General features: G+C 41.1%; 1 protein-coding gene across 6 annotated transcripts in view; it reads left to right on the top strand.

Annotated features, from left to right (window-relative positions):
- The window catches only part of ubr5 (ubiquitin protein ligase E3 component n-recognin 5), a 33,833-nt gene extending 12,774 nt beyond the window's left edge, over positions 1-21,059 (top strand). For 3 of the 6 annotated variants that reach the window (XM_046398965.1, XM_046398961.1, XM_046398960.1), the window contains 43 exons: positions 297-409; positions 661-807; positions 948-1,059; positions 1,216-1,370; positions 1,479-1,676; positions 1,944-2,154; positions 2,448-2,574; positions 2,770-2,921; positions 3,317-3,412; positions 3,658-3,781; positions 5,477-5,574; positions 5,992-6,149; positions 6,547-6,638; positions 6,764-6,910; positions 7,040-7,158; positions 7,358-7,484; positions 7,762-7,891; positions 8,231-8,391; positions 8,579-8,818; positions 9,022-9,145; positions 9,391-9,502; positions 9,607-9,738; positions 11,503-11,760; positions 11,867-12,135; positions 12,293-12,504; positions 12,727-12,960; positions 13,315-13,388; positions 13,499-13,671; positions 14,066-14,215; positions 14,564-14,781; positions 15,269-15,389; positions 15,738-16,110; positions 16,294-16,381; positions 16,480-16,624; positions 16,934-17,064; positions 17,264-17,324; positions 17,479-17,660; positions 17,817-17,901; positions 18,022-18,177; positions 18,504-18,617; positions 18,771-18,915; positions 19,070-19,155; positions 20,309-21,059. In XM_046398965.1, the coding sequence (XP_046254921.1) occupies positions 297-409; positions 661-807; positions 948-1,059; positions 1,216-1,370; positions 1,479-1,676; positions 1,944-2,154; positions 2,448-2,574; positions 2,770-2,921; positions 3,317-3,412; positions 3,658-3,781; positions 5,477-5,574; positions 5,992-6,149; positions 6,547-6,638; positions 6,764-6,910; positions 7,040-7,158; positions 7,358-7,484; positions 7,762-7,891; positions 8,231-8,391; positions 8,579-8,818; positions 9,022-9,145; positions 9,391-9,502; positions 9,607-9,738; positions 11,503-11,760; positions 11,867-12,135; positions 12,293-12,504; positions 12,727-12,960; positions 13,315-13,388; positions 13,499-13,671; positions 14,066-14,215; positions 14,564-14,781; positions 15,269-15,389; positions 15,738-16,110; positions 16,294-16,381; positions 16,480-16,624; positions 16,934-17,064; positions 17,264-17,324; positions 17,479-17,660; positions 17,817-17,901; positions 18,022-18,177; positions 18,504-18,617; positions 18,771-18,915; positions 19,070-19,155; positions 20,309-20,521 (6,563 nt within the window). In that variant the 3' untranslated portion in view covers positions 20,522-21,059. The remainder of the gene's footprint in view (positions 1-296; positions 410-660; positions 808-947; positions 1,060-1,215; positions 1,371-1,478; positions 1,677-1,943; positions 2,155-2,447; positions 2,575-2,769; positions 2,922-3,316; positions 3,413-3,657; positions 3,782-5,476; positions 5,575-5,991; positions 6,150-6,546; positions 6,639-6,763; positions 6,911-7,039; positions 7,159-7,357; positions 7,485-7,761; positions 7,892-8,230; positions 8,392-8,578; positions 8,819-9,021; positions 9,146-9,390; positions 9,503-9,606; positions 9,739-11,502; positions 11,761-11,866; positions 12,136-12,292; positions 12,505-12,726; positions 12,961-13,314; positions 13,389-13,498; positions 13,672-14,065; positions 14,216-14,563; positions 14,782-15,268; positions 15,390-15,737; positions 16,111-16,293; positions 16,382-16,479; positions 16,625-16,933; positions 17,065-17,263; positions 17,325-17,478; positions 17,661-17,816; positions 17,902-18,021; positions 18,178-18,503; positions 18,618-18,770; positions 18,916-19,069; positions 19,156-20,308) is intronic. The other 3 variants (XM_046398964.1, XM_046398963.1, XM_046398962.1) reach the window with 3 other exon arrangements.
- The last annotated feature ends 582 nt before the right edge of the window (positions 21,060-21,641 follow it).

The raw sequence follows: 21,641 nt of genomic DNA, 5'->3' as shown, positions 1-21,641 counted from the left end.
CAAGTTGTTTTCCTTCCCTGTTTTCCTGTGAAGGAACTGTGGCCAGCTTACAGTATATGTCGTACTACACTGCAATGTAGTGTATGGGTTGCCTCTTATCATATACTATACAGCTAGCTGCGTTGTTAATTAATTTTCCTGTGTCCAAACCAAAGTTTTTATCGCCTGATCAGCAGTACGTTTTACTTTACTAAGCAGTTAAACCATTTGCAATGTAATGACGTAAATAACAGGGAGTCTTATTTGAATATTCTGTCATCCCAGAACTAAAATTTAGTATTCCTTAATACTTGCAGAGCGAAGACGTTCTACTCCAGCTCCCAAAGAGGAAGAGAAGGTGAATGAGGAGCAGTGGCCCCTCAGGGAAGTGGTGTTTGTGGAGGATGTTAAAAATGTTCCTGTGGGAAAGGTATGTGCATCTGAAATACTGATACATGGATCAAAGTTTGCAAATGTAGTTAAAGGAGTAATGACATTTTTTCATGTTAAAATGTCTGAAAACAATGACTCCTGTGTCCTCCATATTTTTTTGAATTATTAGTCCATCCATTTTTTTATGCTTAACCAGGGTCACATTTTCATGGCAGCAGGGGATACCCATGTCTCTCTCCCCAGCAACATTTTCCAGCTCCTGATGTTTTTTGTTTTTTTATGTCCTAGGTGCTTAAAGTGGATGGCGCATATGTTGCTGTAAAGTTTCCCGGGACATCAAGCAGCATGAGCAACCAGAGCGCTGCTGCTCCCACCGACTCTGACCCCTCATCACTGTTGCAGGACTGTAGGCTCCTCAGAATAGATGAGCTGCAGGTATTGACATAAATTGATTCAGCATTGCTCGCCTTCATCTCAGTATTTGAAGTTTATAATGTATCTGTGCAGGCGAGTTCAGCTCTCCTCTGGACATCCCCAGTGATTTACATTTGTCTCTTTCAACTCGTTCCTGACAGGTGGTCAAAACTGGTGGGACTCCTAAAGTTCCTGACTGTTTTCAGCGCACACCTAAAAAGCTCTGTAATCCAGAAAAAGCAGAAATTCTGGCTGTGAATGTTGACTCCAAAGGTGGGTCGTTAATTCTATACACACACACACACACACACACACACATATATATATGAGAATATATACTTTATTATACTTTGTCATTATGTTTGTTTAGTATCTGTAAGTTCTGTAGATTTGTATTTCCAAACCTGAAATATCTCTCTTTCTTTGCAGGAGTCCATGCAGTTCTGAAAACTGGTAACTGGGTAAGGTACTGTATCTTTGACCTGGCCACAGGCAAAGCTGAACAAGAGAATAACTTCCCCACAAGCAACCTGGCCTTCCTGGGGCAGAGTGAGCGCAATGTTGCCATTTTCACTGCAGGACAGGTGAGATAATCTTCAAAATAGGTTACATATTTTTGCAATTTTGCACAACATGCTGTGAAGAGCCTTACTATATACAAATCTTAATTATTTAAATTATTTTTCCTCCAGGAATCTCCCATTATCCTCCGAGACGGAAATGGCACAATCTACCCTATGGCGAAAGACTGCATGGGTGGAATTCGCGACCCTGATTGGTTGGACCTGCCACCTATAAACAGCCTGGGAATGGGTGTGCACTCTCTGGTCAACCTCCCCTCGAACTCCACAATTAAAAAGAAAGCTGCTATTATTATCATGGCTGTGGAGGTAAACATGATCTTATTATTTACAGTGTAAAAAAGACTGACAAATGACTAAATAGATTTGTTTTAATTTGTGCCCTTGAAACTTCGTTCTAAGTTACCACCGTTTGTGTTGTTGTTTCTGTTACATTTCTTTGTTTCACTATTTTATCACCCATAAATCTGTTTGAATGACCAAAAAACAGTGTCGTCTAGGTCACAATGAATAATCAGACATGCAAATGAATTATTAGAATCAACTTATCAGACATTTTCTCTTTGTGTCTTTCAGAAACAGACGTTAATGCAGCATGTCCTACGTTGTGACTATGAGGCATGTCGGCAGTACCTGGTGAACCTTGAGCAGGCTTTCCTGCTGGATCAGGGCAGCCAGGCACTCGGAGCACTTCTGGATCATCGTTGTGATGGAAACCGCAACATCCTCCATGCTGCAGTGTCTGTGTGCTTCCCTGTTAGTAACAAGGAAACCAAAGAGGAAGAAGGTAATCCAGGTCTAATACTGATATCGTTATAAATCATTGTGATATTTAAATTGAATCCAAAAAGTACTTTATCTTAATGTGCTGCTTACATTTTATTCACATTGTTTCTCAATTTCACATTTTGCAGTCTTTATTAGAAAACTGAAAAAATCGAAAAGGAAAAAAGGTCTCAAAAGGCCTCAAGTCTCAAGGCTCAAAGTTGTAGTTTTGACTCTGCTCATCTGTATAAATTTAATTGCCTGCCTCCCCAAGAGACTCTTCCCTATGCTAAGCCACCATGTTTTTCATTTCAGAAGCTGAAAGGTCTGAGAGAAACACATTTGCAGAGCGTCTGTCTGCTGTGGAGGCAATTGCCAATGCCATCTCTGTGGTTTCAAGCAACAGTTCTGGGAATAGGACTGGCTCCTCCAGCAGCAGAGGGTAAATAGCTAGTTATACTGTTCTTGTGCTACACAGGAAAAATATATATATTTTATTATATAAGGAAAAATAATATATAGAGAAAACTCTCAAGTGTCATTTGGAGTAGACAAGGCTCCTTGTAAGAAATGAATCATTTTCCATCCAATTACAATGAACAGTGATATCAAGCAACTTTTTCTGTGTTGTCAACAGGCTTCGTCTGAGGGAGATGATGCGGAGGTCTCTAAGAGCAGCAGGTCTAGGCCGTCATGAGTCTGGCCCGTCATCCAGTGACCACCAAGACCCCGTGTCACCACCCATTGCCCCACCAAGTTGGGTCCCTGACCCTCCACCCATGGACCCTGGTCAGTGCATCTTTACATGAATGTACAGTTAGGATAATCTTTGTTAGCTCTTTAAGGCTCTTTCAGACCAACAGTGTCACTGTCAACATTACGGATAATTAGTTATCAAAAATTGTCTTAATGTTTTGTGAAAACACCAATAGTCATCTCTACAGTATTGTCACATTATCAATATTGAGGTATATGGTCAAAAATATTGAGATATTTCAATTTGTCCATATCAGCTCTCCCTACTCTTGTTTCCCTTAGATTTTCTGTCAGAAAGTCTGTATGATTGTGAGTGTAATTGACGGTCTTTGCCTTGGTGAATGAATGAGGTGATATGTCTCCTAAACCTAGTGAAACCTACACTCTTAGTAATATTGGAAAATGTATTTTGTTTTTTTAATCAACAGATGGTGACATTGACTTCATTTTGGCTCCAGCTGTGGGTTCACTCACGACTGCCTCAACTGGGACCAACCAGGGACCTAGCACCTCCACCATACCAGGTACCATCTTCATCATAAAGGAGGAGTGAAAAGTTGTCTCAAATTACTATATTTTTCTAATTGATACATCATTCTAAATATCTCGCAATATCTATATCTATATATAGACATCTATATATGAGACTTTCTGGTCATTTTCATGAATTATACATAAGCTCTGTGGCATCACTCTAAGTAGTACATTGTAGGTTTTGTGTATTTAAACTCTGTCGTCAAACCTGTGACTGTCCTCTCTGTGTGAGCAGGGCCGTCCACTGAGTCATCTGTGGTTGAATCTAAAGACAGGAAGGCCAACGCCCACCTTATCCTAAAGCTAATGTGTGACAGTGTTGTTCTAAGACCACACCTACGGGAGCTGCTCTCTGCCAAGTACGAGTCTTTATTTCTATGCGATCATACAACCTCAGTTCCAAAAGTTGGGACTGTGTGAAATGTCTGTAAAATGTCTGTAAAAATAGAATGCAGTGATTTGCAAATCTCATGAATCTGTATTTCATTCACAGTAGAACATAGAAAGCATGTTGAGAGTGAGACATTTTACTATTTCATAAAAAATATTAGCTTATTTTGAATTTGATGGCAGCAAAACTTGTCAAAAAAAGTCAGAACACGACCATGTTTACCAGGGTGTAGGATCCAGTCCTGGCTCTTCTTTGTTGTGTTTTTTCTTTTAAGATGCGCTAAATGTTTTCAGTTGATGAAAGGTCTGGACTGCAGACAGACCAGTTTAACACTCAGACTCTTCTACTATGGGGATAGGCTCCAGCTTCCCCGTGACCCTGACGGATAAGCGGTATAGGAAATGGATGGATGGACTATGAAGCCATGCTTTTGTCATAGATGCAGTGTGCGGTTTAGCATTGTCCTGCTGAAATATGCAAGGCCTTCCCTGAAAAAGATGTCATCTAGATGGGAGCATATGCTGCTCTAAATCCTCTATGTCCCTTTCAACATTGACGGTGCCATTCCAGATGTGCAAGTTGCCCATTTTGTAGGCACTAATGCACCCCACATGCCATCAGAGATGCAGGCTTTTGAACTGAGCACTGATAACAAGCCAGATGGTCCCTCTGCCTCTCCATGATTTTCAAAAAGAATTTCAAATTTGGATTCGTCTGACCACAACAGTTTGCAACAGTCCAGTTAAATGAGCTTTGGCCCAGAGAAGATAGCAGCATTTCTGGATAATGTTCATGGCTTCTTTGCATGATAGAGCTTTAACTTGCATTTTTGGGTGGCACAGCGAACTGTGTTCACGGACAGTGATTTCTGGAAGTGTTCGGGCGGCCATGCTGTGATTTCCATCACAGAATCACGCCTACTTGCAATGCAGTGCTGTCAGAGAGCCCGAAGATCACGGCATCCAGTATTGCTTTTCGCTGTTGTCCCTTGGGCACAGAGATTTCTCCGGATTCTCTGCATCTTTTGATGATATTATGTGCTGTAGATGATGATATATTCAAAGTCGTTGCAATTTTATGTTGAAGAACATTATTCTGAAATTGTTCAATAAGTTGTAGATGCAGCTTTTCACAAATTGGTGAACTTTTGCCCATCTTTACTTTTGAGAGACTCTAAAAAGACTCAAGAGACTCTCTTTTTAATACTCAGTCATGTTACTGATATGTTGCCAATTAACCTGATGAGTTGGAAAATGTTCTTCCGGCTGTTCCTTGTAAGTAGCACTTACTTTTCCATCCTTTTGTTGCCCCATCCCAACTTTTTTGCAATGTGCTGTTACCATCAAATTCAAAATAAGCTAATATTTTTCATGAAATAGTAAAATGTCTCACTCTCAACATTTGTAATGCTTTCTATGTTCTACTGTGAATAAGATATGGGGTTATGAGATTTGCAGATCATTGCATTATGTTTATATTAACATTTTACACAGCATCCCAAGTTTTTTTGGAGTTGAGGTTGCAGTTAAAAAAAAGCTTACTGCGCACAAAACATTTTTTTTTTTTTTTTTGTACATTTTACTAACTTTTTATTTCTCTGCTGTTCTTTGTATATTTGCCTGCCTGTCCCTCTAAAGTGCTCATGTATACTGTTGTTTGACAGGGATGCCCGAGGAATGACCCCATTCATGCTGGCAGTCAGTGGGAGAGCCTACCCGGCAGCAATCACTGTGCTGGAAGCTGCTCAGAAAATGGCCAAGGGTAAGTTAATAAGTCATCTTTCTGCTTTTATTTGATGAGAGACTGGAGACAGAGAACTGTACTGAAATGCCAGCTCTGTCTGCAAAGCATTATGTGCACATAGTATACTCTATGTATGTGATGTAATGTGGTCTTGATACAGAAAGAATGGAGAGAGAGAGAAAGAGAAAGAAACTAAGTTTGCATGACCAGCCAACCACCACCTCTGTGAATAAATTCTGAGAAAATGGCATACTTTTGTATATCTGATGTAATTTTAAGTGATTAGGTAACATCTGGAACATTGGAGGTTATCCATGAGTTATGTGAATCCTGACCTATTTTGCTGCCCTGCTTACAACAGCTAACTACACACTGTAACTGACATTCCTCAGTTTACATATTTTCCTTTTGTTCCTCGAATGTCTTGGAACACAGTGGGTGACCCAGGCATTGCGGAGAAGGAGGATGCCGACTCTGTATTCATGGAAATGATTTGCCCCTTGGGGACCAACCCTGACGATTCGCCCCTCTATGTCCTCTGCTGCAATGACACCTGCAGTTTCACTTGGACTGGAGCTGAGCACATTAACCAGGTCAGCCATATCACCAGAGAAAGTATTGTGAACCAATCTCCTGCAACACAAATCTGTGACTGGAATTTCTTAAATAGTTTTAATATTTTAAAGGACAGTTATGTAACTGGTTACTCACTAAGCCTTAAAAGAGAGAGAAAAAAAGATGTGACTTATTGGTTCTTACTCAATTGTGGCTTGCAATTATTGTAACATCAAAATAAAATACTGCCAGAAGGCACAAAAATAGTGAGCATTAACATATTACTCTTCTGTAGCTTCAGTTACGGTCCCCTTTTTTCACTACACAAACTGAATCTCACTTATTTGAGCCTGTGTTTGTTCAGTTCTTTAACTTATAATGTTCAGTTAAAAATTGACCACCTGACATTTTTCATCTCAATGACTTTTTATTTAGGATATCTTTGAGTGTCGGACCTGTGGTCTGCTCGAGTCCCTCTGCTGCTGCACTGAGTGCGCAAGGGTGTGTCACAAAGGACATGACTGCAAGTAAGTCCTAGTTTTGAACGTGGCCTTTCTTAAAATATTTGTCAAGGTTTAAGTCTTTGTTAGCGTTGCTTTTCATCACCTGCATTTCACACTATGATCTTAAATTTACTTCTGTCCTTTGCCAGACTGAAGAGGACATCTCCCACAGCATACTGTGACTGTTGGGAGAAATGTAAGTGTAAAACCCTGATCGCCGGCCAGAAGGCTGCTCGCCTGGATCTGCTGTACAGGTTGCTCACAACCACTAACCTGGTCACTACACCAAACAGCAGGTGAGAACCCTTTTGCTATCTCCACTTCACATGGAGTAGTGTTTTTTTTTCCCTTTGTACTTCATAAACACTTTATCATGTGCAAGTGAGGGAAAAACTGAAATTTCTGACTTTTGATTCCATCTGTAGGGGAGAGCATATATTGTTGTTCCTGGTTCAGACTGTTGCCAGGCAGAGTGTTGAGCACTGTCAGTACAGACCACCACGCATCAGAGAAGACAGGAACCGCAAGGCTGCTAATGCAGAGGGTAGGTTCCAATTCATTTTCACATATTATCCATCTTTAACCATCACTGCTGACTAACAGTTTGCTAATTTTAGAGTCACTCACATGAGATTATTTTTCTTCTGCCTTCTTTCAGTCCTGTGTTCTGACCTGCAGCTTGTAACATTATTCCTTCAAGGCACCTGGTGTATGAAAGATTATTTTCTTTTCTTCTCACTCAGACTCTGATATGCCAGACCATGACCTGGAACCTCCCCGCTTTGCTCAGCTGGCTCTGGAGAGGGTCCTGCAGGACTGGAATGCCCTCAAGTCTATGATCATGTTTGGTTCTCAGGAGAATAAAGACCCGTGAGTATCATAGCGAAAAATGCTCTCCCAGCATTACAGTTTGGTTGGTAATTAGCAATGGTAAAACTGCATTTTGTATTGTTGGTGTTCACAAAACTGAAAGATGACATGCAAAACACTGAACAGTAATGTGGCTTTGCAGAAATAATATACCAGTTAATAATACACAGCCTCTCATTGTAGTTAGAAGTATTACTTCAGTCACCTCTGCTCAGTGTTTTATATATTTGTTCTGTGATGGGCAATATTCTGAGTTCTGTATTTCTATGTCTCATAGACTTAGTGCCAGCAGCAGAATTGCCCACCTCCTGCCTGAAGAGCAAGTCTACTTGAATCAGCAGAGTGGCACCATTCGCCTTGACTGTTTCACCCACTGCCTCATTGTAAAGTGTGCTCCTGATATCACTGTAAGTCCAGCTAGTCTGTCTCCTTTTTCTCTGTGATGGCATGCATCAGGAACAAGATGCCGTCCAATCTAAATGTATACACATTGTTGAACAAAAATCTCAGTTTATACAACACGTTACCAGTGGTTGTTAATGAAAATGATTTACTAAAACAATACATACCAATATACATAGTTTCCATGTCACCCAGAACTACAGTTATCAGCTTTTTATCAAATTCCTTAGAAGTCTAAATAGATTTCATGGGTTGGGACAGACGTGGATGTAAACTACAATTTCACTAGTTGGTGAGAGCATACAGTTACAAGGCGGTAATTCTAGTTTGTTCTCCTGTATTAGTTCATAGACACCTTGCTGGGTACACTAGTAAAGGAGCTGCAGAACAAGTACACTCCTGGCCGAAGAGAAGAGGCGGTCACTGTTACCAGGAGATTCCTACGCTCTGTTGCCCGGGTGTTTGTCATCCTCAGCGTGGAAATGGCCTCGTCCAAGAAGAAAAAGTAAGAAGCATCAATGTTTTCAAGGAAAGTTTCAGCAAAGGTCTTAGGATTTAGTTGTAACCTGAGTGATCAGTGAACCAGCTAAATTGTATCATGCTTTAGGGCTACATATTTGAAATGGCCTTTTGAATTCATACAAATGCTGATTCTGTTTTTTTTTTTTTCCCCATCAATTTCCTCCACATAGCAACTTCATCCCCCAGCCCATTGGAAAATGTCGCCGAGTATTCCAAGCTCTGCTGCCCTATGCTGTGGAGGAGCTGTGTAATGTAGCAGAGTCGTTGATTGTTCCTGTGCGAATGGGCATAGCAAGACCTACGGCTCCGTTCACTTTGGCCAGCACCAGTATTGATGCCGTTCAGGGCAGCGAGGAGCTCTTCTCTGTTGAACCGCTGCCCCCGAGACCCTCTCCTGACCAGTCCAGCAGGTCAGCTATGTGCTTATATTATATCAGTGAGTTGGATAAAAGCCAACGCTAAGATTTGACTTGAAATATTTTCAAATCATAGAGTTATTCATTAAATGCTTACTTGGACAGACGAAACTGAAATTAAAAGATGATGACAGATTTTTCTTATTCACTAGATAATATAGATAATTACTTTGTGTCTTGTGCATCATTTTTCACAGCTCCAGCCAGACAGCTGCCTCTTATATCATCAGGAACCCACAGCCTCGGCGCAGCAGCCAGTCACAGCCTGTCAGAGGAAGAGACGAGGAGCAGGATGACATCGTATCAGCAGATGTTGAAGAGGTGGGGAGCCTCATTATAAAATCATCAAAGCCATAATGAACTTTGCATGCAAGCGAATCGGTTTGGATTTGTCTTAGTTTCACCGCTTACTAATTTCAGTGAATGCATGATGCCCTCTAGAGCCCAGACTGTTTTTACACTGATTTCATTAGGATATGAATTAATATATTTTTTTTTCCTACTACTAAATTGGAAAATCTCTGTATAAGTTTTCTCTCTTAGGATCTGTTGTGTTTGTCTTTTAGGTTGAAGTGGTAGAGGGAGTAGCTGGTGAGGAAGACCATCATGACGACCAGGAGGAACAGGGAGAGGAAAATGCTGAAGCAGAAGGGCAGCATGATGAGCATGACGAGGATGGTAAGCCACCCTACTTTTACCCTACACTGTAGCTTTTTCTAATGTTTTATGTATAATTTGACATCTCACCCAACGGGCAGTGAAGTATCTTTTTCTGCTTTCAGGGAGTGACATGGAGCTGGATCTGCTGGCTGCAGCTGAGACCGAGAGTGACAGTGAAAGTAACCACAGCAATCAGGATAATGCGAGCGGCCGCAGGAGTGTCGTCACAGCAGCCACCGCCGGCTCTGAAGCAGGTTTGTTAACAGCTGTTTTTAATCTCTCCATTTAGATTTAATTTTAGAATTTCTTTTAAATGCCATTACTTCATAAGTTTTTCTTCAGTTTCTAAGTACTGTTCTTTTTATGGGTTTTTAGTGGAAATGCAGTTATATGTGACTGCAACTGCTTGCTAAATAGAAATTGCATTTGGGTCTTGCTGCACTGTGGTGTAATTTGTTCCTTCAATTGCAGACTTATTCAGTCCTCACAAAGTTAGTACTTTACAGTCAGCATTTTGGATTGTGGGGATTTATGTTTGGAGAGCTAATGATACAGCCAACAAAATGGTCCCTGGCTGAATACCCAATGTATCTCATTTGCAGGCAGTAGGGTGTCCTTGGCATTTCCTATTTTTGGTATGAGCTCCTCTTTATTTCAACGCATATACAGATGTCAGGGCAAGAGTGAATTTGCAAAGTGCATACACAGTTTCCTGCTGAAAGTTCCTTCAGTTTGTCCCTTTCTCACATTTCATTGTTATTGTGTCTATCATTTTTGACTAATACTGTCCCTCATCACAAGTGTAGTCTTATTGTTCTTTCACTCAGATAACAAACTAATCAACTTGTAGCTTTTCCAAACAGTGTGGTGTTTTTTCTTCCTTGGTCATGTTAAGTGATCTTTTTCTCAATGTTGTTTAATTTCCATGTAGAATATTCAGTACAACTGAGGGGTTGCTGTTCCTTCTCTTGTATGAAATTTCCAATTTAAAAAAGAAAAAAACAAGTAGATTAACCCTTAGAGGCCAGTTGGTGCAAAGTGCATCCAAATTCACACCCCTTATTTTCTGTTGAATTACTCCAGAACTATTCATTGCTGCGAAATGGCACGCATATCACATGAAACTGCACAACCTGGGTTTTCGAATGATACCTGGCAAACCCATGATAATACAGACAAGGCTTGCATATCAGATGAAAGAGTAGAAATGGAGCTTTACAGTGATACCAAACACATACTTCTGCATCGAAGGCATCATGTTATAAAGACAGATTAATAACAGGCTAACAATATGTCCCACTTTGAATAATAAAGCAACACTTTTTGCCTTTTTTCATTGCAGCGATTCAAACATTTTTTAAGGAAGAGTGCATGCGGGCTACTCTAAATGCGCATGCACAAACACAATAGTCTCAGTTTATATTCAGGTGAGGTCAGTTCAGGTCACATTGGCAGAAAGTTCAGAGTAAGAGCAGCAGAGTGAACCGAAGACAGATACAGCTAATTGTACTCTCCTGGTAGCTTTCTATGGAGAGATACGTGTAAAAATGTAACAATTTCATAATAAGCAAAATAATTTTTGTTGATACAAAAACTTATAGAACATATATGCAAATGTTACCACATAAAATGATGGTAGATCTGGATAGCCTGCTGAAAAAAACAATATATAACATGCATGGGGTAATGACCAAGATGAATGTAAAGGTAGTGAAATCACCAGAAAAATTGCCCAGGCCTCTAAGGGTTAAAAAGAAATTAAGTTGTATGTTATTAAGCTCAAATTGATCAACAGAGAGTGCAGCTGTTGTTTTGACTTGAAGCCTCAGTGTTTTCACCGTCATATTAGTGTTGTTCGGCCTTGTAGTGGTGTGATTCACTAACCCGCACTCCTGCTTGGCTAAATCTGATGTGAAAGACAGAAGAAAGGGAGGTGAGGTGAATACACAAGCCATTAAACGTGTCAATTTTATCTTTGTTTTTTCTCTCGTCCCCTATCACCCTTCTCCTCTCTGAAGGTGCCAGCAGTGTCCCTGCCTTCTTTTCAGAGGATGACTCCCAGTCTAATGACTCCAGTGACTCCGACAGCAGCAGCAGTCAGAGCGATGATGTCGACCAGGAGACGTTCCTTCTGGATGAGCCACTGGAAAGAACAACTAGTGCTTCCCATGCCAACAGTGCTGCACAGGCTCCTCGCTCCATGCAGTGGGCTGTGAGAAACACCCCCAGCCAGCGGGCCACTGGAAGTGCTCCCTCCAGTTCATCGACACCAGCTGGTCAGTGGAATTTTGTCCCTTGGAGGGTGTCTGCTTGTGGTTTCAGATGACCTTCACAAAACTGTGTATGTAATTTTACCCATTATGATCTTTGTCTTTTTGACAGCAAGCTCCACCGGCCTGATATATATTGACCCTACCAACCTGCGCCGCTCCAGTGCTATTAGCTCCAGCGCTGCTGCAGCAGCAGCAGCTCTGGAGGCCAGCAATTCCAGCAGCTATCTGACCTCTGCCAGCAGCCTGGCCCGTGCATACAGCATTGTTATCAGGCAGATCTCAGACCTCATGAGTCTGATTCCCAAGTACAACCATCTAGTGTACTCACAGTACCCTGCGGCTGTAAAGCTCACCTACCAGGATGCAGTCAACCTGCAGGTAAGATACACTGCTGCCATGTGTTGTGTCAGATTAGTGAGTCTGCTACTCTGAATGAATAAACAAGATTTTCTTCTATTAAACAAACATTGCATTTGTTTAGAAAACACATAATTATTATTATATGGTGGTAAATGTTTGTCATGTTTTGACCCAGAATTATGTTGAAGAAAAGCTGATTCCTACATGGAACTGGATGGTGTCCATCATGGATTCCACCGAGGCTCAGTTGCGATATGGCTCAGCCCTGTCATCTGCAGGGGATCCGGGTCACCCAAGTCACCCACTCCATGCCTCTCAGCACTCTGCTCGTAGGGAACGGATGAATGCTCGGGAAGAGGCCAGCCTCCGGACCCTGGAAGGGCGCAGGTAAAAATATTCACTCGGGAAAACACGTCAGTTGGTAACAGTTGGGTGATGATTAGTCTCAGGAGAATGTATTTATAGTCTTGGTCCACACGAATTCAAACAAGAAGACCTGAGACAACCAGAGAAAAACATCAGGAAAATACCTATCCATAGCAATGAAACTCTTTGCATTCCCTATTCCCTGTATTGAAGTGATTCTCCCTTGTTTTGTAATTATTTCAGGAGAGCAGCTACCCTGCTGACAGCTCGCCAGGGCATGATGTCTGCACGCGGAGACTTTCTGAACTACGCCTTATCACTGATGCGTTCCCACAATGATGAACACTCTGATGTACTTCCTGTGCTGGACGTATGCTCGTTGAAACATGTGGCCTACGTTTTCCAGGCTCTTATCTACTGGATTAAGGCCATGAACCAGCAGACCACTTTGGACACACCACAGATGGACAGAAAGAGGTACATGAAGAACATGTGGGAAAATACTGTCTTTATTGTGAAAAAGTTTATTCCTGTGCCAGCATAATTGTTTGGTTACAACTAAAAAGAGGAAAAATGTGTTCTTATGTGTTTTTGAAATTTCTTGAGTTTGGGGTTATAGGTTGAGATCTGTGTCCCTGTACATCTGAATTATATGCATAGATTATAATAAAATATAATAGCCACCAGAAGAAAATTATTACATTATTTTGCCTGTATTGCTTGATAAAACAGACAACAGTGATGGTTGCTGAGCCAGTTAGTTAACCATGGCTTTAAAATAATTTTAAAAATGTAACAGTTGTTAATATTGTTTGTTACCCACTCTTGTAGAAATCGAGAGATTCTGGAACTTGGTTTGGACAATGAGGATTCTGAACACGAGAATGATGAGGACACCAATCAAAGTAAACTAGATAACTAATGTTTAACAAATCAGTGTGCAGTGAATATAAACAAAGTACTTAGTTGTTTTAAAATATGTGCTGACAGTTGATTCATTTCTGCTTCATCTCAGGTTCAACTCTGCAGGACAAGGACGAGGACCCCGTCCCAGCTGAGACGGGCCAGAACCATCCCTTCTTCAGGCGCTCTGACTCCATGACATTCCTTGGCTGCATTCCACCCAACCCCTTCGATGTTCCTCTAGCTGAGGCCATTCCACTGGCAGATCAGCCCCACCTCCTGCAGGTCAGAATTGCTGCTCAGTCACTTCCACCTGTCTCAGACTTCTCCTGAGACAGTAAAGGTGGAAGCATTAAATGCGCATGATCCACAATCTACTTGAATTAAATTGCATGCTCAATATGCACACCATGCCGTCCATTGACACTGATGTTAATACTCTGGATATCCAAAAGCTGCAAGGCAGCTGACCAAAATTTTTGAAATACCAGAAATACTACTAATGATTCAGGAGTCAGACCTTTGTGTCTGAGACAATTAATAAGTCGTTATTACCACCCTCACGCTGAGGTTTAAATTTTGCTCAGTCTCACCAGTGACTGCTTTAAGTCAGAAAGATGATAGAATAGATAAGCCTGCTGTCTTTGAGTTCAACTTAAGTTTGCCTTTTCTCTTACAGCCGAATGCCAGGAAGGAGGATCTGTTCGGTCGTCCCTCTCAGGGCTTGTACTCTTCCTCTTACATGGCAACCAAAGGCCTGGCTGAGGCGAGCATGGACAGGAACTGCCTGGAGGTAAACATGGGCTCCTCTCTACCCTCCCCCTCTCAGGTATACCACCCCTCTTCACTGGACAAACACGCTGGCAGCTGTGTTCTAATATCCAAACATAACAAACACAAGTAACTTCAGTTTTGAAGAAAAATCTGTAAGAATGTTCCAGGATGCATTATTTCCTCTTCATGATTTCCAGTGGCATTTCAGAGCATTGGAAATTAGACATCAGGAAATAATGGATATTTTGGATTTTCTTTTTGCTTCGACTGAAATTCAACAGTGGATATTGGAACATAGCCTGTGTTCTGTAACTCATTTCCGTATTTCCATTCTTTCATCATCACACTTTCATCATCCCAAAATTTGATCACATTACTAAATAACTTCTCTGAACCCTGACAGATCCTGCCCACTAAGATGTCTTACTCAGCCAACCTGAAGAATGTGATGAGTATGGAAACTGGACAGCGGAGCACTGGGAACCAGTCACTGGCAGAACAGGAGCTGGAGCCTTCAAAACCAGGCCCTTCACCCCATGACCTTGCTGCCCAGCTGAAGAGCAGCCTACTTGCTGAGATTGGCCTCACTGAGAGTGATGGACCTCCTCTCCCGTCGTTCAGGTGCCAGTCTGAACTGTCTTTCTGGTTTTGCTTTTGCTAGGACTTTACACACGCACCTCCAGTGAATGCACTCAACGTGCGTTTTGCATGATGGAGGTGACAAATGTCAAGGGGTCAATATAGAGTTCTATGCATTTCTTTGACCACAGTAGTAAACAAACATGATATCTTTTGAGGATTATGCACTGCTATAATCAGTTTGTTTGAAGATGTCCGTGCATTAAAGTGTCTGACATCTGTTTTTATACCAAAAAAAATCAACTGATAGATACAGCTTGTCCAAATCAAACTGGCATCAGTTAATTACCACATCTTATACAAACTGTAATACTGGGCAAGAAAGACAACAGTTAACATGGAACAAGAAAATGTATGATGTAGGTATAAAAAAAACTGAAATGTCTTATACTATCGTTTTCTCTTAATATTCTAATTCAATGCATTTACACTGTCATATTTTGTCCTCCTTTCTCCTTCGTTTGCCCAGACCTCACTGCAGCTTCATGGGGATGATGATCTCACATGACATGCTACTTGGCCGCTGGCGTCTGTCTCTGGAACTTTTTGGTCGTGTCTTCATGGAGGATGTCGGAGCTGAACCTGGATCGGTACATTTTTATCGTAATATATATTAAAACAAAGTAAAAATAGCACTTGTTCTTACGTTACCCCATTTTTTTTAAATACTTGAAAATAGAAGCTTGTTGCAGTATCTATTAAAGTGCAGAGAACTGAGTCCTCTTTCTTGTGGAATGTACATCCAGTATTTACTGGTGTGTTTGCTTTGGGATGTTCTGCTTATTCTGTTAACAACCAGCTCAAAGATGTTGAGAGCACCAGATTAACAACTCTTTTTCTATTTATTTGATTCAATATAAAAAATATTTCAGGGTAATGGTGACCTAGATATTAGCGAGCAGGCTTGTAAGGATTTTGTATTTTGTTGTTTTCCCCAGATTCTTACTGAGTTAGGTGGCTTTGAGGTAAAGGAATCCAAGTTCCGTCGGGAGATGGAAAAGCTAAGGAACCTGCAGTCCCGTGACCTGGCCCTGGAGGTTGATCGGGATCGAGATCAGCTAATACAACAGACCATGCGTCAGCTAAACACGCACTTTGGCAGGCGCTGCACAACCACACCCATGGCCGTGCACCGGGTGAAGGTCACTTTCAAAGATGAGCCAGGAGAGGGCAGCGGTGTGGCCCGCAGTTTTTACACCGCCATCGCCTTGGCCCTGCTCTCCAATGACAAGCTGCCCAATCTGGACTGTGTTCAGAGTGTCAGCAAGGGCATGCAGGCCAGCAGTACGTGTCATCACGATTACAATTCAAGTATGACAATACATAGAAACTATACTGTATTAATGAACTTAATTTCATTGTCACATTCAATAGTACTTTTGTGATGATTAAAGCAGTTACCTCTAGAGTTAAGAATTTTTTTTTTCAAAATAACAAGTTACACTCAAAGGTGGACTTGTAATCTTCAATGTATGTGTGTGTTTGTGTTTGCAGATCTAATGCAGCGCTTGAGAAATAGAGATCGGGAAAGAGAGAGGAGAAGCGGTGGACTTCGAGCTGGATCTCGGAGAGATCGAGACAGGTAAACTCCAAGTTAATACATATATTCCCCTTTTACAATAAACAAAGAGGCCTGTATTGTTTGAGACTGATGTTTATCTGTGTGTTTGTGTTCTACAGAGACTCAAGGAGGCAGCTGTCCATAGACACCAGGCCTTTCAGGCCTTCATCAGAGGGAAACCCAAGTGATGAGCCTGACCCCCTGCCTGCACACAGACAGGCCTTGGGTGAAAGGCTCTACCCACGTGTACATGCAATGCAACCGGTAAGAAGTCATCTAGATCCATCAAGGCTTTGTGTTGTCTAAATAGATTTTTAGTCATGTAAGAACAGGTTAACGTATCTAAATTATGAACATTTGAATAAATTCAGCACTGTACATTCAAACAATCAGATGAAAAAACCCACAAGATTTAGAGCACATGTGACTGTGTACTTTGCTGTCACCAAGCTTTATCAATTCTCGAATGAGTGAAAACATACTTTGACTATTCTGTTAATACATGTGTGACAGCTAGTCTAACTGATGGTTTCCTTCACCATACTTACATTCCCTGTGTGTTTGTCTCCTCAGGCATTTGCCAGTAAAATCACAGGCATGTTGCTGGAGTTGTCCCCTGCCCAGCTGCTGCTGCTGCTGGCTAGTGAGGATTCTCTCCGAGCCAGGGTGGAGGAAGCCATGGAGCTTCTCATTGCACATGGAAGGTATCGTAATTTGATCATTCACCCAGACATAGGTGCTAAACACAGTTATCATTATATCGGCTCTGTTCACCATAGGGAAATTTATATGGTCTTGCTCTCTGGTGTTGTATGAGTAAATTATATCAAAATGAAATTGTTACAACATTTTCTTGCATTAAGAAGTTTTATAAACTAACAATAAACACTCTATCTCTCCCAGGGAAAATGGTGCTGATAGCATATTGGATCTGGGTCTCCTGGAGGCTCCGGAGAAAGCACAAGTAAACTCAGCATCTCTGTTTGCACTCTATGCTGTCTTAACATGTAGAGTTAGTCATCTGATTTCTGTCAATAATAATCATGAAACATCAGGGTTGATTTGGCATTCTAACTCATATTTCTCTCCTTTATGCTTACAATATTTTTTGATTGCAGCAACAGGAGAACCGTAAGCGTCATGGCTCAACCCGCAGTGTGGTTGACATGGAGCTGGATGATCCAGATGACGGGGATGACAATGCTCCTCTCTTCTACCAACCTGGCAAACGAGGCTTCTACTCCCCACGACCCGGCAAGAATACAGAGGCCAGGCTGAACTGCTTCCGTAACATTGGCAGGTAATGAATCGTGGTCTTGTTTGGTCACACATGAAGGCAGTTTTATAGGAGGTTTGGTCAAATAGAAACTTGTTTACCAAAAGAAAGAAAATGACAAATAAGGGGAGATGAGTTCCCTTGAACAAAGTATGAAAACTAAATGTATTTTCTCCACAGAATACTGGGGTTATGTCTGCTTCAGAATGAACTCTGTCCAATCACGTTGAACAGACATGTCATCAAAGTGCTCCTTGGGAGGAAGGTAAGAGAAAATGAGTTGTTTAGAATATATTTTTGCACTTAAAGTAATCACCCTGCTTTATAATGTTGGAGCTTTTCAGAATAATGTTCCTAAATCTACGCATCATCTTTGGTACGGCAGGTGAACTGGCATGACTTTGCATTCTTTGACCCGGTCATGTACGAGAGCCTGCGGCAGCTGATCCGCCATTCTCAGGCTGGTGAAGCAGATGCAGTATTTGCTGCCATGGACCTGGCCTTTGCCATTGACCTCTGCAAAGAGGAAGGGGCTGGACAGGTAGAGAACTGCGCTGATGTAGATTGTAACTCTTAATGCTAACAACTCTTATCTATAACGCAGCAGCTATAATTATAAAAAGTAGAATTTTAAACTGTGTTCTAGCACAAGACTAAGAAGTACATGCAACAAGGTGCAGTGTGTGACATCTGTCCTCATTCATTGTGTCCTTATGCAAAATATAACTATCAGTAATCTATGCCATTGAAAGCAGAATCTGAATACTATGAATGCCATACTGAAAAGATGATGAATGTGTATCTCTGAAATATGTTTATGCCATAAACAAACAAGTGTTTGTTGATGTCTTACTTTTACTGGTTCAGGTGGAGCTTCTGTCTGGTGGGGTCAACATGCCAGTAACTCCCCTCAACGTGTATGAGTATGTGAGAAAGTATGCAGAGCACAGAATGCTGGTGGTGGCTGAGCAGCCTCTCCATGTGAGTAAAGCTCTGTAATACTATATTCAGCGATTCCCAGCGTTTTAACAAATCTCATCTCGAAGTATGAATTTTGTAGAACACAGACAAATGGTTTTTCATTCAACAAAATGTCTATTCACAATAATAATGATGTGTCTGTGTCTCTCATAGGCAATGAGAAAGGGTTTGCTGGATGTACTCCCTAAGAACGCCCTGGAGGACCTGACGGCAGAGGATTTCAGGCTTCTGGTCAACGGCTGTGGAGAAGTCAACGTCCAGATGCTCATCAGCTTCACCTCTTTCAATGATGAATCTGGTATGCTGCTCTGTCTGGATCCTATGCTCTATGGCTGTGTCTCTGTGTCCATTTTAATGTCTTATCTCTGTTTGCTGCACTGACTCAGAAAGTTTTACTGCTGAACAATATTTGCTTTAACATACTAAGTAAAGATGTGTACTCCATCCATCAGGGGAAAATGCAGACAAACTGCTGCAGTTTAAACGCTGGTTTTGGTCCATAGTGGAGAAGATGAGCATGACTGAGAGGCAAGATCTGGTAAGTCTGTTCTCATCATTATTAACCTTCAAAACAGAGACTAACAGGTGCTCTCAGCGGTGCAGTTCTTGGCATTGTCATTAGTTACATGAGTTACTTCACTTAAAAAGTGAAATATGCATTGAAAAATATTCATAGACTCATACAAAAATGATACCTATCGGCAATCGCTGATGACCAGAAGTGTGTGCTGGTGTACATATCTATCAGAAACAATATTCTATGTGTGTATTTTCTTATTTTCTCTTTATTTTGCTGTGTTTGAGGCATTTCTGGTCCTCAGCTATCTTTCTCCAGAATCGCTTAATGCCTTAACACCAGCTGCCAATGTTATGCCTTTAAGGCTCAGATTATAATTAACAGAGAATAGTTTGGAATAGCTGTTGGTCTTTTAATCCCTTTGTAAAACACACATTTAGAAACTTTATTTGTGGCACACTTAAAATGCATGTTTTTTTTAAGACCTGCAAGGCTGAAAGACTGCATTTCTCACAGGTAGTGCTTGGTCAGTCAGCTGTAACTACTTTAGTCTGGTTTAGAGGACTTTTAGGGGCCACTACCAGGGAATTAAGACTTTTACCCTTTTTAAGTCTGGACATGTTGTGCTGGCAACATGTCGTTCCACAACCTCAAGACCCCCCTTACAGTTCGTAATTCTTGCACCTGTTTAGCTGTGCGTTCAAAGTGATAACACTAAGAACAATACAGTCTACATTTATTCTGTGAGTGATAAAGAATAGTGATAAATAGAGATGTAATTTGACTGAAACTCTTTGTATGGGCTACAGCCTTATTGTATACCCACATATGTGACAGTAAAATTTACCTCAGATTTCTTGATCTTGTGACAGAGCAGGAGCATGGCCTTCTACAGAACCATTGCATTATTTAAATGTTGTATTGTTTCTGTTGAAATGCATCTTGAGTGGCATAGTTGTGTCGTGTGGAGACTAGCCTTTAGTCTGTCATTTCATTGTAAGAATCAAGTGATGTGTAACGAGCACTAATGAACACCAACAAGCAAACATGTATTTAATAATATAATTTATTCAAACCCTCTGGCTGCTTTTTTTCTTCATCCCAAAACACAAACATTTAAACATTACAAAATATTTCAGTGGGAAATGTGAGTAATGATTTTTCTTTTCTTCAGGTGTACTTCTGGACCTCAAGCCCTTCTCTGCCAGCCAGCGAGGAGGGCTTCCAGCCGATGCCCTCCATCACCATCCGGCCTCCAGATGACCAGCACCTCCCCACAGCCAATACCTGCATCTCACGTCTTTACGTGCCACTCTATTCTTCGAAACAGATACTCAAACAGAAACTCCTGCTAGCCATTAAGACCAAGAATTTTGGTTTTGTGTAGAGGTTCAATGGAAAAGAGTTTAAAAAAAAGGAAAAAAAGAAAAACATGTTTACTGTTGTGTAATATTTACCTAGCTCCATTTTTGTAGATTTATTTTTTGTCTATACAATTTTATGAAATTCGACATACTGTCGCTATCTCCCCGGGCAGTAATATTTGTTTGTGTTGTGAACACAAACGGCTTGTTATTTTTATTTCAATTTTTATTGTTTTTTTCTTTTTGTGTTAACGAGGAAAAGGTATACAGTACAGAACATTCCTGCATTGGCACTGTAAATTGTAAAGCCCACAGCCCTGTTCTATTGGCTTAAACCTTCGCTTCCCAGGAATGTGGTTTGACAGGAGGCTGTCTGCCGAAACCCAGCCAAAGATGACAGCAGTAGACGTATTTAAAAGACGAAAAGAAGACACTGTGATTATAAGTTTTTTCCTTCCCTAGAAAAGTACTATCACTGACAGTTCACTGCTGCCTTTGTGGAAAGTCCTCTTTTTCTTGTACAGGGGGAGTAGGGAATTTCAAAATAAACTTGGATGCAAATAAGTTGTCCAGTCTTTTTTTCCAGTATTTAATGTTAATAGTAGTGGGGAATCAATGTTGCATTAGTGTGAGAAGAAGCTGCGTACCTGTGACCGTTTTGACCTGCTATACACCTAATACATTTATTATTTTACCCCAGCCCTTCAGAAGCTACTAAATAATAGCTATTGGTGTATAATTATTATTAGAATTAGGATTTGTGTTTCCTTTACATAAGGAAACAAAAGATCAACGAAAAACAAGCAACTACAGACTACAACTACAGTAATACTCTACATTGGGCCAATCGGCAAGGGGGAAATTGTAGCCCCGCCCATTTTGTTAGAGCTGGCACTGCCAGGTCGTGTTGCTTTCAATGATCATGGGATATATGTACATTTCCACGATGAAGGGGAAAAAAATTATGCGTGTATGTGCACACGCACTGATCAGGCGCAACATGTATTTAAAGTGTATTTAAGGGTATTTAATCTGGGTGGTGTGTCAAAGAACACTCATATGGTTGCCAGAACAAAAGGTTTCCTCGCAGAACACTGCATTGTCAACAAATGATTTGTGTTATTCCCTTCACCTGTCAGTGGT

The sequence above is a fragment of the Scatophagus argus genome, chromosome 9, assembly GCF_020382885.2.
Source record: "Scatophagus argus isolate fScaArg1 chromosome 9, fScaArg1.pri, whole genome shotgun sequence".
Taxonomy (NCBI): Eukaryota; Metazoa; Chordata; class Actinopteri; family Scatophagidae; genus Scatophagus; species Scatophagus argus.
Note: the sequence above shows the minus strand (reverse complement) of the source record. Positions and strands in the feature narration are given on the sequence as shown.